The following is a 15,456-nucleotide window of genomic DNA, read 5'->3' on the forward strand; positions in this document are numbered from 1 at the left end:
GTGTTAAGGGTAGTTCAGTGAGCCCTAGTTATGCCTGTCCTTTTGTGGGGCATGTGGAACATTCTTTGTCCTAGTACTACTCTGGGCCCCTTCTCATTCTTTTTCTGGTACCTTGATGACTGTATCAATGCTGTTTCCTAACTTTGCTACCAAGTTCCACCCTTCTCTCAACTTGACATGGTCCATTTCTGACAATTCTCCTCCCTTTCTCAACTTCTCTGGCTCCATTTCTGGGGATAGACTGCTAGTATTCATTGAACCCACCAACGAGGGGTGAGCGACAAATGCTGGCCCAGCCAGTGAAACCCACATCTGTGAATAAAATAACTCTCAGCTACATCGACTACACTTGCTCCTTGACCCTTCCTCCTGTAAAAATTCCATTCCATTCTCCCAGTTTCTCTATCTCTGTTGTATTTGTACTGCTGATGCAACCTTCCACAACAGTGCCCATTTTCCTCCACTGAAGATTTCCCCTGAACTGTGGTTGAGAGGGCCCTTAACTGTGTCTGACCAATTTCCTGCAGTTCTGCTCTCAACCCTTCCCTCCCCTTCCAGAGCTGGGTTTAGGTTCCCCTTGTTCTCACTTTCCATCCCACCAGCCTCCACATTCAAATGATCATCCTCTGCCATTTCCATGACTTCCAGTGTTATAACACCACCAAACGCACCTCTCCCCTCCCCTGTTATCATTCCAAAGGGACTTTTCCCTCTGTGACACCCTGATCCACCCTTCTGTCATTCCAATGCCTCGATTCCCCTAAGATTCTTAGGGGGCTTGACAGGAGATGTTAAGAGGTTGTCTCCCCTTGTGGGAGAGTCTAGGACCAGAGGGCAAAATCTCAGAATAAGGAGCTTCCCATTTAAAACAGAGATGAGGAATTTTTTCTGAGGGTAGTCAATCTGTGGAATTCTTTACCACAGAGGGCTGTAGAGGCTGGGTTGTTAAGTTTACTCAAGGCTGGGATAGACAGATTTTTAATCTAAGGGAATCAAGGGTTATGGGGAAAAGGCAGGAAAGTGGAGTTGAGGATTATCAGATCAGCCATGATCTCACTGAATGGCGGAGCGGACTTGATGGCCGAATAGCCTACTTCTCCTTTGTCTTATGAACCCCTTCCCACAGCATGTTCCCATGCAATCGGTGGAGGTGTAACATCTCTTTTACCTCCTCCTTGCATTCAGAGCCAAACGCTCCTTCCAGGTGAAGCAGCAATTGTACTTTCAATTTAATATACTGTATTCACTGCTCACAATTCAGTCCTCTCTAAATTGGGGAGACCAAGCACTGATTGGGTGACTGCTTTGCAAAACAGCTCCTTTCAATCCGCAAGTATGAACTTGTGCTTCCAGTTGCTTGCTGCCATAATCACTACCCTAATCTCTCTCACTTAATTCTGTCTTCTGGCTGCTGCAGTGTTCCACTGAAGCTCAACTTATAGCACCTCATCTTCCAGTTAGGTGCTTTACAGCCTTCTGGATTCAACATTGAGTTCAACAATTTCAGACCATGAGCTCTGTTTCCCATTTTGACTCTTTTGCCACATGCCTGTCTGAATTTCGTTGTTCTTGTTTTTTCTTTTGGACAGAGCTGTTCAATGTTCTACTGTTTTCACACACTTTGTGGACCAATGCTTTGTTTCTTTACTACAACCATTGCTATTCCATTTGCTTTTTGTTCCATGATATTTTTATCATTTAATATTTCCTGCCTTCTACCCAATCCCAGAACTTCATTTTTGTTCTTCCTCCCCCTTTCAATGGCATAAAAACCATTATGTTTTTACCTACCTTGAGTTCTGAAGAAGTCATATTCGACTTGAAATGTTAACTTTCTTTTTCCACAGATGCTGCCAGACCTGCTGAGTATTTCCAGGACTTTGTGTTTTTATTCCATCCCTGTCATTTCTCATTTAAAATTCTCATTCTTTTCCACCCAACATAGAAACTTCCTTCCAAGATATCGTCACTACTTTCACAAGAAATAGGAGATGGAGTAGACCATATGGCCCTTTGAGCCTGCTGCACTATTCAATATGATCATGGCTGATCTTGGGCTTCAACTCCACTTCCCTGCCAGTACCCTCATATCCCTTGATTCCCTGAGAGATCAAAAATCTGTCTTCAATGTATTCAATGATGAAGCATCCACGACCCTGTAGGGCACAGAATTCCAAAGATTCACAACCCTTGCAGTGAAGTAATTTCCCTTTGTCTCAGTCTTAAATGATCAGTCCCTTATCCTGAGACTGTCTCTCCCTCCAACCCCCACACCCTGTCCCCTCCAACATTTTAGCTTCCCTGACCAGCGGAAACCATCTCTCAGTGTCTACCCTATCAAGTCACTTCAGAATCTTGCACGTTTCAATGCGATTGCTTCTCATTCTTCTAAACTCCAGAGAAAATACACCCAATTTTCTCAGCCTCTCATCATAGGACAGCTGACCTCATCCCAGGGACCAATTTAGTGAACCATTGCTGTACCACCTCCAATGCAGGTATATCTTTCCTTGAATGTGGAGACCAAAAGTGCACACAGTACTCCAGATGTGGTCTCACCAAACCCTGAACAACTCTAGCAAGACTTCTTTATTCCTGTACTCCAATCCCCTTGCAAGAAAGGCCAACATGCCATTTGCCCTCCTAAATGCTTGCTGTGCCTGTGTGTTAACTTTTTTGTGTTCCTTGTATGAACACACCCGAATCTCTTTGAACAGTCACACTTAGAAGTTTCTCACCTTTTGAAAAATATTCAGCTCTTCTATTCTTTTGACTAAAGTGAATAACTTCACTGTTATGACACAGCAATTGATAAAGCTGAGTTATTTAAAAATCCCAGAGGTAAACAACTGTCATAACCTATATTTTCATTTGGTATGTTTGAGATGCAACTCTGAATTCAGGCATAAAACCACCAGTTCGAGAGGTTTTTATATCAAACTACATGAGACATTTATTAATTTACACAAGTTAAATATATACACATGGCTACAAGTTACTACTATCATAAAATTCCCAAATAATCTCCATTAAGGCAACAGCAAACCATTGACTTTAAGCAGACACCAGGCAAAGTATTTTCACCTTACAAATTCAAAATTAGGCTCATGTTCAAACAGCTGCTACATGTAGTTTGATATAAAAACCTCTCGAACTGGTGGTTTTATGCCTGAATTCAGAGTTGCATCTCAAACATACCAAATGAAAATATAGGTTATGACAGTTGTTTACCTCTGGGATTTTTAAATAACTCAGCTTTATCAATTGCTGTGTCATAACAGTGAAGTTATTCACTTTAGTCAAAAGAATAGAAGAGCTGAATATTTTTCAAAAGGTGAGAAACTTCTACAGCTGCTTTGATGTCATGTGCCTCTCCCTGCTCACATGAAACTGCTGTCTGTTAATAGTAGATTCCAGCATTTTCCCAACAACCTATGTTAGGCTAACTGGCCTGTAGTTCCCTGTTTTATCTCTCCCCCCTTCTTGAAAAGCGGAGTAGCATTTGCCAACTTTCAATCTGATGGGACCGTTCCTGAAACAATTAATTCTCATCCACCATCTCTGCAGCTATCTCCTTTAGAACCCTAGGATGTAGGCCATCAGTCCCCAGGGATTTGTCGCATTTTAGTCCCTTAAGTTTCCCCAATACTTTTTTGTTAATAATTTCCCCCTCATTTGCCATCAATTTCTGGAATGAAACTTTTGTCTTCTACTTTGAAGACAGACACAAAATATTAATTCAATGTGTCTGCACTGAGTGACTTCTCATCCTCAGTGATTTCAACCTCCATCTCAATTCATCATGTTGTCTCACCTTTGGGTTTGCTACACTCCTATCTTCCCTTAATCTCTCCCTCTACGTAAACTCCCCAACCCAAATTCATGGCCACCCAGATATAAAAGCAAAGAACTGCGGATGCTGGACCCAGTTGTCCTTGCCATCATGTGTGATTGGCTATTCTATTTCTATCATGTCAATTACCACTAAGACTCTCTTAACCACTTCCTTGTATTGCTCTCTACGCATAATCCCTTCCCCTTCCCAATTCTGGTTCCTTCTGTATCCACCCCGGAAAACGTTCTCTCCCAATTCACTCACAACTGCACTTTCAAAAACCCAACTGTCTAGCCTTTGACACATTATTCACCACAACTTTTCCACAGCTAATGAATTACTCAACCACATCTTCACTCCCACCTTTGATGCCACAGCCCTCTTAAAACTATTTTTCCTCACACTCACCATTACCCTGGTACTGCCCTCATATTTGCTCCTTTAAGTCCAAGATACACAAATTGAATGTATATGACTGGTTAAATCATTTACCGTCAGATCTTACTGGACCACACAAAGCGCTGTTGGGTCCTGCTGTTGTCTGCCAAAACTGCTCACTATTCCAGAATCAATCTGGAAAGCAAAGATCATCTGCAAACTGTCTCTTAGGCTCACTTGACTTTTTACTGGAATGAGGGAATTTTCCTATGAGGAGAGATTGAGTAGACTAGGCCTAAATCGCCCAGAATTTACATGAAGGTGAGGTGATCTAATTGAATCATGCAAAAACTCTTTAGGGGCTTGACAGGATAGATGGTGAGAAGGCGTTTCCCTGGCTGAGATATATAGAACAAAGTGTCACAGTCTCAGAACAAGGGGTTGGCCATTGAGGATTGAGATAAGGAGAAATTTCTTCATTCAAGGGGTTGTGAATTTTTGGAATTTTCTGCCTCAGATGTGGATGCTCAGTCATTGAGAATGTTCAAGACAAAGGTTGTTAGATTTTTTGAAAATAAGGGAATTAGAGTTCTGAGAATAGTGTGGGAAGGTGATATTGGGGCAAAAGATCATCCATGAGCTTGTTGGAGCAGGCTGTAAAGGCTAAATGGCCTATTCCTGCTCCTATTTCTTATGTGACATCTCTACTGTTGTCCAGCGAGAGGGACTGCATCTGCTTGGTTTTGTTGTCCCTGATTGTAGCCAGAAAATGACTTGAAATAGCTCGCTTCTCTTCCCTATGTTATCTCCCAAGAATTTATCCTTGGGCTCATCCTATTTCTGACCCACATGCTGCCCCTCAGTGATATAATTCAAAAACGTGGCGTCAGTTGCCAAGTGTATGCTTACTGGATGAGCAGAAATTTCTTCCTTTTGAACACTGAGAAGACCACAACTATTGTCTTTGATCCCTGCCACAAACTCCATTCCTTTGCCACTGACTCCATCCCTCTCTGGCAATGCTCTGTGGCTAACCCAGACTGTTCACAACCTTGGTGTCATATTTGAGCCCAAGATGAGTGTCTGACCACATATCAACACCATAATTAAGACCGAATATTTCCATCTCCGTAACATCACTTGACTCTACCCCTGCATCAGCTCACCTCCTGAAAGCCTTAGCCATGTCTTTGTTACGTCTGGACTAGACTATTCCAATGCACTTCTAGCTGGCCTCCCATAACTTGCCCTCCATAAACTAGGGTTCATCTAAAGTTCTGTCACCTTTGTCCTAACTCACAGCAAGTCTGTTCACCTATCATCCGTACCTGCTGACCTACATTGACTCCCTGTCAAGCAATGCCTTGATTTTTAAAATTCTCCTCTTTGTTTTCAAATCCATCCACAACCTCACCCCTTCATATCTCTGTAGTCTCCTCCAGCCACATAACCCTCTGAGACATCATGTCCCACGAATGAATTAAAAAAAACTATTTCCCTGCGGATCCTTTGCTATGACATTACTAATTAACCCTGCCTCACTAGATCCAAAATAGCTTTTTCCCTAGTCAGTTCCACAACGTATTGCTTCAGGAAACTGTCACCAAAGCATTCTACGGGTTCATCTTCTAGGTTACCCTGCCTATCCTTTTGTCATCCTTTACTATCAGGGCTATTATCTTTTGCCATTCTGTTTGTCTTTCTGAAATATTTATGTACCCCAGCATATTTATTTCCCAACCATAGAGACCTTGTAACCACGTCTCTGTAATGTGATTAAATCTAAACCATTAACCTCTATTTGTGCCACTTGTTCATCTATCTTATTGCAGATGCTTTACGCATTCAGTTATAGAGCCTTTAATTTTATTTTTTTACTACTATTCCCTGCGTGGACCTTACTCAATGATGCAGAATTACTGTTAAATTGTCTTCCTGTCCTGTCCTTCTCTGCTTGTCTGTACCCACATGACTTCATTATTGCATTGCCTTGACTTTTCATTTTGGACTTCGAAACCTCCCTTACCCAAACCCTTCCCCCACCCCACCCCCACTATCCCCATTTGTTTAAAGACTGGTCTGCAGCCCTCGTTATGCGATTTACCAGGTCACTGGTCCCAGCCCAGTTTAAGCAGAGCCCATTCTAACAGAATAGCTCCCTCTTCCTAAGCACTGATGCCAGTGCCCCATGATTCAAAACCGTTCCATCCCACACCACTCTTTGAACCACGTGTTTAATTCTCTAATCTGCTTAACCCTATGACAATTCACACATGGCTAGCTAACAATCCAGCGTGGATTACCTTTACCTTTGATGTTCTGCATTTTAATTTGGACCCTTACTCTTCAAACTCTCTCAGCAGAATACCAGCCCTGGTTCCACCTATGTCGTTGGTTCCCACATGGACCCTGACAACTGAATGCTCGCCTCCTCCCACTCCAAGTTCATCTTCAGCACCCAGGCAGACAACACAGCCTTAGAAGTTCCCAACCGCAACTGCAGAGAACAGGATCTATCCTCCTGATTATATTGTCCCCTAACACTACCACACTCCTGCTCACTGCCCCTGCTTGAATAGCATCCTGCACCATGTGCCATGGTCAGTTAATTCGCTTATCCTCCCTGCAGTCTTCCTCAGACACCCAGGTCGCAAGTACCTGTACCTCATTCTTGTTAGTCAGAAGCAGGGACTGAGGTTCCTCCATCACTACATGCTGGTTCCCATTAACTTCCTGTCTTGCAGTCACACCCTCCTGTCCCTGACCATTGACGAACTCAAGTTCTGCCTAACCTAAGAGGTGTGTCTGCTTTCTGAAACAGTGTCCAGGTAACTCCCTCTCTGATGCCAACAATGTCTGCAACTCAGACTGCAGCTCAGCAACTCTGAGTCAAAGTTGCTCAAGCTGCAGACGCTTACTGCAGATATGGTTGTCCGGGAATGCAATGCATTCCACATGTTGCAGTCACGGCACACCATCACCCCTGCCAAGTCTGTTTAACTTTATTTATTTAATTAGTCAATTAGTTATTATCTTACACAGCTAAAGTAATAGAAAGTTACACTCTCCTAGTTTGTACACAAAAGAAGACTCACCATCTGCTGAAGGCCAAAAAAAAGTAGCAAAAAGACCACCTCTTTCCCCCTCTGCACCGAATTCCCACATGTACCAAATTTTCGACTTAGCACTCGGTCTACACTGCACTCAGGCATCATCTCCATGCCATGCATCCATGTTAAAGATCCTGTGGCACCATTTGTGGAAGTGGAAAAATGTGACAATAGTGCATCAGATCTCATTCTAGTTTCAATTATTAAGCAAATTTATTAAAATAAACATTGAACAAATGAATAAATAGCAATATAAATGTATATATTTTACAGTATATAATTTTACTGTTGCTGGGTCAAAATCCTGGAACTCCCTCCCTAAAAGCACTGTGGGTGTACCTACACAAAATGGACTGCAGCGGTTCAAGAAGGCAGCTCACTACCACCTTCTCAAGGGCAACTAGGGATGGGCGATAAATGCTGGCCTAGCCAGCAAAGCCCACATCCCATGAAAAAATAGAGATCTTGTCTGTATCTCCCTGAAAGGAAAAATAAAAAGTTGTAATCTAAATGCTAAACTGTTCTTGTATAAGCAACTTGTATATACATAGCTCCCCTCCTTTCTCCTTTACAAGCTTCAAAAACAATTAAATTTAACCTGCTTGTCTGTGATGGTTTCAATTTATTGTACTCTACTCACAGAATGGTTCTCAGCTTTCTGATTTTTTTTTGATCTGTTGTCAAGACTTATTTAGAAATCCATAACTTCCGAACTCATTTATAAATAACTGGTTTCCATATCTATAACTGAACCATGTCCCTCTCAAGCTGTTTGCAGGGAAGCAGTAATGACAACCCTCACATTTATTATAATGTTGGCTGGTGCACAGATCAGAAATTGATCCTGGAACCTACTTGATCTGAATGGTTCAGTTGCACACGTAGCAGTGCACTTACAAATAAGCTATGAAGTTAGCCATGTGCAATTAAATTTAACTTTTTCTTCAGTGACTAGATGAAGAATGAATCTCATCTTTTATCATTCTCCAGGGTCCAGTAGGTGCTTCATACATTCCTACAGAAGAAGAAAGGAGAGTCTTCAGGGAATGCAATCAGGAAAGCTTCTATTATAGATGTATGTATAAATTCTTGGTCAATTGCTATTCACTTGTATTCATTGAGCAGATATTTCAAATTTTATTTTAATCCAAATTTAGTTTATTAGTGTAAAAGCAACATCAAATTTAGATCTGTTAAAAAAATAAATAATATTTCAAATTAAAAATTTCAAGTTATACTGAATTCTGTTCCAGGATATATTTCTCCGTGGTGATCAGTTGAGAGAGACTGTTTAGGATTGCACGTCATGATTCGTCATGCAATAATAATACATATTCACCTATTTGCTTCTGCTTACATGATGGCACTATAATTTATTAACCAACATAATTTTTAATAAGTAATTACCTATCAATATTGAATGTGATCTATGCTTGAACAATAATCATATATGTTACCATATCTTTATTTTAGTGCTAATGTTTTTAATGATACCAGGCATCTGGAGCAGTTTTTTAAACAGTCCCCAGTTTAAACTCTTGTAGACTGTAATTGACTCCACCCAATTTGATTGTTAGAGATTAATTAATTAATTACTCAATTTGGGTATTGATTACAAGAGTAAGGAGGTCGTGTTGAGCTTGTATAAGACATGAGCTAGGCCTCATCTGGAGTACTGCGTCCAATTCTGGGTGCCACATTTGAGGAAGGATGTGAAAGCAATTGGAGAGAGTAGAGAGGAGATTCACAAGAATGATTCCAGGGATGAAGAACCGTACCTGTGAGGATAGATTGAAGTGGTTGTGACTGTTTTCCTTGGAGGAAAGAATACTGAGAGGAGACATGCTGAGGGTATGGACAGGGTGAATAGTGAGAAACTGTTCCCACTCAGAGCATCAAGACCTAGAGAGCACGGATTCAAAATATTCTTTCATCCAGTGGGTGGTTGGAATCTGGAACCAATTTTGTGAGAGGGTGTTGGAGGCAACTTTGATCAAGGTATTCAAAAGGAAGTTGGATTGCTATCTGAAAAGAGAGAATGTGCAAGGTTACAGGGATAAGTAGGGAGTGGGACTAGATGGAATGCTCTTTCAGAGACCCAGTGCAGACTCGATAGGCCAAATGGCCTTCTATGCACTGTAAAGATTCTGTGGTTTGATGTATTTATTTTTCATGTACTTCTTCCTCCCCTTCTGCCCCCCCCTGCTCAATTGAATTTGGAATTGTGTAATTTTTTTGTTCCAATTAATAGGAACTGGTAAAAGTTCAATCTGCAAACAGTGGTAAATCTACACCTAGCTCCCTAACATCTGCAGTGGTGTCTCTATTTTAGAGGATCCTAGAGAACAGGTGTCAGCCTTTGCTTAATATTCGTACTCGTGCCTTTGAATCAGAAGATTATGGGTTCCTGCCCCACGCCAGAAGCTTGAGCACATGATTCAGACTGACACTACAGCATTGTACTGCAGAAGCACTGCAGTTATTCAAATGAGTTATTGCACTCCAACCCATATTTTCCCTTTCAGATGGCTGTTAAAGACCCGATGACAAGGGTGTTCTCCCCGCAAAGTGTCTTGCTGTCCCTCAACCTATACCACCATCATAGGTTATCTGGTCATGCTGTTTGGGAAACCTTGCTGTTTACAACTTGGCTACCATATTTCCCTATATTACAACTGTGCAAAACTGGCTACAATACATCTTAAAAGTTGTCTCTGAAGCTCTTTGGGCCATGCAGAGGCACTATACAAGCACAAGTCTCATAGACTCATAGATGTTTACAACACAGAGGAGGCCATTCAGCCCATCATGTTCACACCGGTCAACAAAGGTCTGACTACACTAATCCCATTTTCCATCGCTTGGCCTTTTATTTTAAATCATCCTCATGATGGTATAGTTGATTTTTCACCTCAAGCCACCAATGGAACATCAATTGAAAAAAGTCAGACTTCAATTTAAAAACAAAAGGCTAGAGCACTATCAGGACAAGAATGTAATTCCATTTTAATGTTCAGATTCCAATTATAAACAATAAGTGTAACTTGGTAATTTATGACATTGGAATCATTCAGAGATTAATATGTTGTAATTATGTCCAAAGTTCATTATTTTCCAATGAATCAGAATTTTTTTGTTTTACTGTATCAGATTGTCTTTACAATAATGTGTGCTTGCGTCTGCTTTGAACAGATATAGATTACCCAAAACCCTACACTTTAAAAGCCTTCCTAGAGAAGAAACCTTTTCTAGCATTTGTTTCTCCTGATTCAAACTCAAGTACGAGGTAAAATCACTTTTAACAAATGGACTCACCCAGCCCTCGTGTAGAAATATCTCTATTGTTCTATTGTGGAGTTTTTGCATTGCAAGGTACAATCACTATTCAACAGTTCAGTATTTTAAATTAATTACCAATTTGTTTGAATGCTCTTTACAGCACTGCCTTTTTCTGGGATGAGCATGCTGGTAACTCAAGTCCTAATCTCTAGAGGTAACTTTTAAAGTAATTAACATAATTTTTGATTATTATTTTTGTATTCATTAATGAGTTGAAGTTTCTGTATTTCCTATTTAGGAATCCTTTCTACTTCAATTCGATTTGGATCCATACCTAAAGTTGTATGTAAGTGAAGTTATTCATTCATTAAGCAACAGAGAAATCAACTTGAAGTTAATCTTCTAATTCCCGAGTAGTAGAGGAATTTTTCTTACTCTGGTGGAAACAGTTTTTTCATGGTGGAAATAAATCCAGTACAATAAAATGTTCAAAATATTTGTTTTAATTTCTGCATGTAAGGTACATTTTGAGTATCAAAAGGCGGAGGAAAAGGAAGCCTGCACCGGATCTAGATTATTTTTTGAGGATCAGGCATTCTCAAATTAGGTATGGACGTGAAATTGACAACATGACAAAGTAAAGCTTTTGCTGCTCCAATAATTGGCTTAACCACAGCCCAGTGATGAACAACAGTTTGCCTTGTGTGAGCTGTTGGAAGAATCTCACCCCCTCATATTTTCTAAGTTATATATAAAGTAGTTCAAAGGTGTTCAATGTGTGGCTAACCAAAAAATATTAGAATAGGACCATAGAATGAAGCAACACAGGAGGTGGCTATTCGTCCCATATTACCTTTGCTGCTCTTTGAAAGAGCTATACAATTAGGTCAACTGGCCTGCTGTTTCCCCATAGCTCTGAAAATTTTTACTGAAGTATTTATCCAATTCTCTTCTGAAAATTATAATTAAATATGCTTCCACCACTCTTTCGGGCAGTGCATTCCAGTTATCAAAACTTGCAGCTTTTTTTCCCTTCTGGTTCTCTTGCCAGTAATCTTAAATCTGTTTCTTGCTTTCCTATCCTTCAGCCACGGGAAGTAATTTCTCTATCAAATCTGTTAATGATTTTTTTTAGCACTTATCATTATCTTCCCTTCACCTTCTCTGCTCCAAGAAAAACAATCCCAGTTTCAATATTCTCTCGACATGACTGAAGTCTTTCATCCTTGGTGATGAAACCAAATATTGCGGATGCTGGAAATCTGAAATAAGAACAAAAAATGCTGGAAAAACTCAGCAGGTCTGGCAGCATCTGTGGAGACAGAAACAGAGTTAACATTCAGAATCTGTATGACTCTTCTTTCACCCCACTACCAGCCTAGCAAATTTCCTCTGCACCCTCTATAAGGCCTTGACATCCTTTGCAAAATATAGTCCCTATTGTACTCCAGCTGGGACCTAACCTTTGTTTGATAAAGGTTTAACTTAACTTCCTTGTTCTTGTACTCCTATGTCTCTATTTGTTTAAAGCCTTCTGTCTTTGTAACAACTTTCTCATCTTGTCCTGCCTTCTTCAAAGATTTATGTATATACCATTACGCCTCTAACATGGCGAGGTTCCTCTGTTCTACAAGTCCTTTAAAATTGTACCATTTATTAGTTCTGTCTTATGCTCTCCTAAATTGTTACTATCCTCCTCGAAGTTTACTACATTTCCAAGTTTTGTGTCATCTCCAAACTTTAAAATTAGGTCAAGCCTAGGTCATTAATATATATCAAATAAGTAGTGGGTCCAACACTTACCTCTGTGAGCACCACTGCACACTTCCTTCCAGTTTGAAAAACAACTGTTCACCATTACTCTTTGCTTTCTGCTTTCTGTCCCTTAGCCAATGTTGTGCCCATCCTGCCACTTTTCATTTAATCTCATGGGCTTTAATTTTACTAACCAGCATATTATGTGGAACTTTATCAAACATTTTTTTGAAACCTCTAATATGCACCAACTACACCACCCTCATCAAGCCCCTCTGTTATTTCATCAAAAAATTCAATCATTAGTCAAACATGATTTACCAAATGTGTGCTAGCTTTCATTTATTAACCCATACTTTTAGAAGTGCAATTAAGTTTGTCCCAGATTAACCAATGTTAAGCTGGTTGGCCTGTAGATATTTTTTATGCTTCTTTGAACAGGGATGTAACATTTGCAATCCCCCAGTCCTCTGGTGTCACTTCTATATTCAAGGAGGATAATATCTCTAATATCTCCTGCTTTACTGTGACATCGGCAGCATTCTCTTCTTTAGTAAAGACAGATGCAAACTAATCATTTAGTACAAAAATAAAAATAGCTGGAAAAACTCAGCAGGTCTGACAGCATCTGCGGAGAGGAATATATTTAATGTTTCGAGTCTGTATGACTCTTCATCAGAACTGTAATTTAATACCTCAGCTGTGCCCCTCCCTCCATAAGAAGATCTCCTTTTTGGCCCCTAATCTTTCTTTAACTACTATTTTACTATTTCTGTTTACATAAGACTTTTGGATTTCCTTTTATGTTACCCGGTTATTTAGTCTCACATTTTTTTGCCCCTCCTATTTCCTTTCTGAGTTGTCCGCTGCACATTTTGTATGCAGCTTGGTTCTCTACTGAATACAAACCTGACATTTACCATATGCTTCCTTTTTCTCTTACATTTTAATCATATATTTTTAGCCATTCAGGGAACTCTAGTTTTGGAAGCCCTTCATTTCTTCTTCATGGGAATATGTCTGGTTGGTCCTCTTTGAAGACCTTCAATTGCTCAGTTGCTGTTTTACCTGATAATCGTTGATTCCAATCCACCTGCATCAAACCCCTTTTCAACTCGTTGAAATTAGTTCTTAGATGAGTATTTTCACATTTTATTTTTCCTTGTTCTTTTCCAGAACTACACTTTAATGATAGTGATCATTTTCACAAATGCTCACCCACTGGAACTTGCTCTACTTGCCTCATTTCACTCCCTAGGACTAGATCCAGTACTGCTTCCTTCCTCATTGAGCTAGAAACATACATATCAAGAAAGTCCTCTGATGCACATTTCAGGGATTACTCCCTCTCTTTGTCCTTTATACTATTTTTCCCATTTATATTAGGATAATTGAAATTTCCCATTATCTCTATAATTCTTGCTTTTTCTGCAAATGTTCTCCCCTATCTCCCTCAAGCCTTTTGATGGCTTACATTATATATCCAGCAGCATATTAGACCTGCTAATGTTTTCTAATTCTAACCAAATAGATTCTGTCTGTGAATCCTCAAGTACATCATCACTTGTGCTGTAACCATATGTGATCAATATTGCCACCACATCCGCCTTCCTTTATTCCTTCCCCTGCTTCCTGAACACCTTGTAGCCAGGAATATGAAGTGACCATTCCTCTCCTTGTTTGAGCCAAGTCTCTGTTATTACCACTATCTCATAATTCCATGTGGCTTTTTGCTCCTGAAGCTCACCAACCTTATTTACTATTCTCCTTACATTTGTCCAGTGCACTCATATCTCATTTTTAGCCTATCTCACGTTTCCCCTGTGCCTAATCCCTCCTACTTCTGAGCCATTCTTTATTATAATGATATTTGTCTCCCTGATGTGAGATGTGGGCGCCGCTGGCAAGGCCAGTATTTGTTGCCCATCCCTAATTGCCCTTGAGGAGGTGGTGAGACGAGAGTCCATCTGGTGCAGATACTTGCACAGTGATGTTAGGAAGGGGGTCCCAGGATTTTTTTTTAATTAATTTACGGGATGTGGGCACCGATTGCTAGGCCAGCATTTATTGCCCTTCCCTAATTGCCCTTGAGAAGATCATGGTGAACTGCCTTCTTGAACCACTTCATTCCCTATGGTGTAGGTACACCCACAGTGCTGTTGGGGAGAGAGTTCAGGATTTTGACCCAGCAACAGTGAAGGAACAGCAATATATTTCCAAGTCAGGATGGTGAGTGGCATGGAGGGGCCTTGCAGGTGGTGGTGTTCCGATGTATTTGCTGCCCTTGTCCTTCTAGATGGTAGCGGTCATGGGTTTGGATGTTGCTCCCTAAGGAGCCTTGGTGAGTTTCTGCAGTACGTCTTGTAGATGGTACGCACTATCTCCACTGTTCGTCGGTGGTGGAGGGAGTGAATGTTTGTGGATGGGGTGCCAATCAAGTGAGCTGCTTTGTCCTGGATGGTGTCAAGCTACCTGAGAGTTGTGGGAGCTGCACTCATCCAGGCAAGCTGAGAGTATTCCATCACACTCCTGACTTCTGCATTGTAGATGGTGGACAGGCTTTTGGGAGCAAGGAGGTGAGTTACTTGCCATAGGATTCCAGACTCTGACCTGCTCTTGTAGCCACAGTATTTATATGGCTAGTTCCTGTTCAGTTTCTGGTCTATGGTAACCTCCAGGATGTTGATAGTGGGGGATTCAGCGACGGTAATGCCATTGAATATCAAGAGGAGATGGTTAGATTTTCTCTTGTTGGAGATGGCCAATGCCCAGCACTTGTGTGGCACTCATCAGCCCAAGCTTTAATCCAAGTCTTGATGCATGAGGACATGGACTGCTTCAGTATCTGAGGACCCGAGAATAGTGCTGAACACTGTGAAATCATCAGTGAACATCCCCACTTCAAATGGAGGGAAGGTCATTGATGAAGTAGCTGAAGGTTTTGGACCTAGGACACTCTTGTTGTACAGGTTCCTGCTACACTATTTCCCCAGTTACGTCTTAACCTTTCTTATCTTCCTGCTCCTAAACTCACTAGCTCTTGACACTGGGAATAATCCATGATTACTCTCTTTTGAGGTCCTGCTCTTTAACTTCCTA

General features: G+C 40.8%; 1 protein-coding gene across 6 annotated transcripts in view; it reads left to right on the plus strand.

Annotated features, from left to right (window-relative positions):
• Positions 1–15,456, plus strand: part of ociad1 (OCIA domain containing 1) — an 85,531-nt gene that overhangs the window by 55,921 nt on the left and 14,154 nt on the right. For all 6 annotated transcript variants that reach the window (XM_078547802.1, XM_078547775.1, XM_078547796.1 and 3 more), the window contains 3 exons: positions 8,314–8,398; positions 10,763–10,816; positions 10,901–10,948. In XM_078547802.1, coding sequence (XP_078403928.1) covers positions 8,314–8,398; positions 10,763–10,816; positions 10,901–10,948 — 187 coding nt within the window. The remainder of the gene's footprint in view (positions 1–8,313; positions 8,399–10,762; positions 10,817–10,900; positions 10,949–15,456) is intronic.

Source organism: Cetorhinus maximus, chromosome 1, assembly GCF_964194155.1.
Source record: "Cetorhinus maximus chromosome 1, sCetMax3.hap1.1, whole genome shotgun sequence".
Taxonomy (NCBI): Eukaryota; Metazoa; Chordata; class Chondrichthyes; order Lamniformes; family Cetorhinidae; genus Cetorhinus; species Cetorhinus maximus.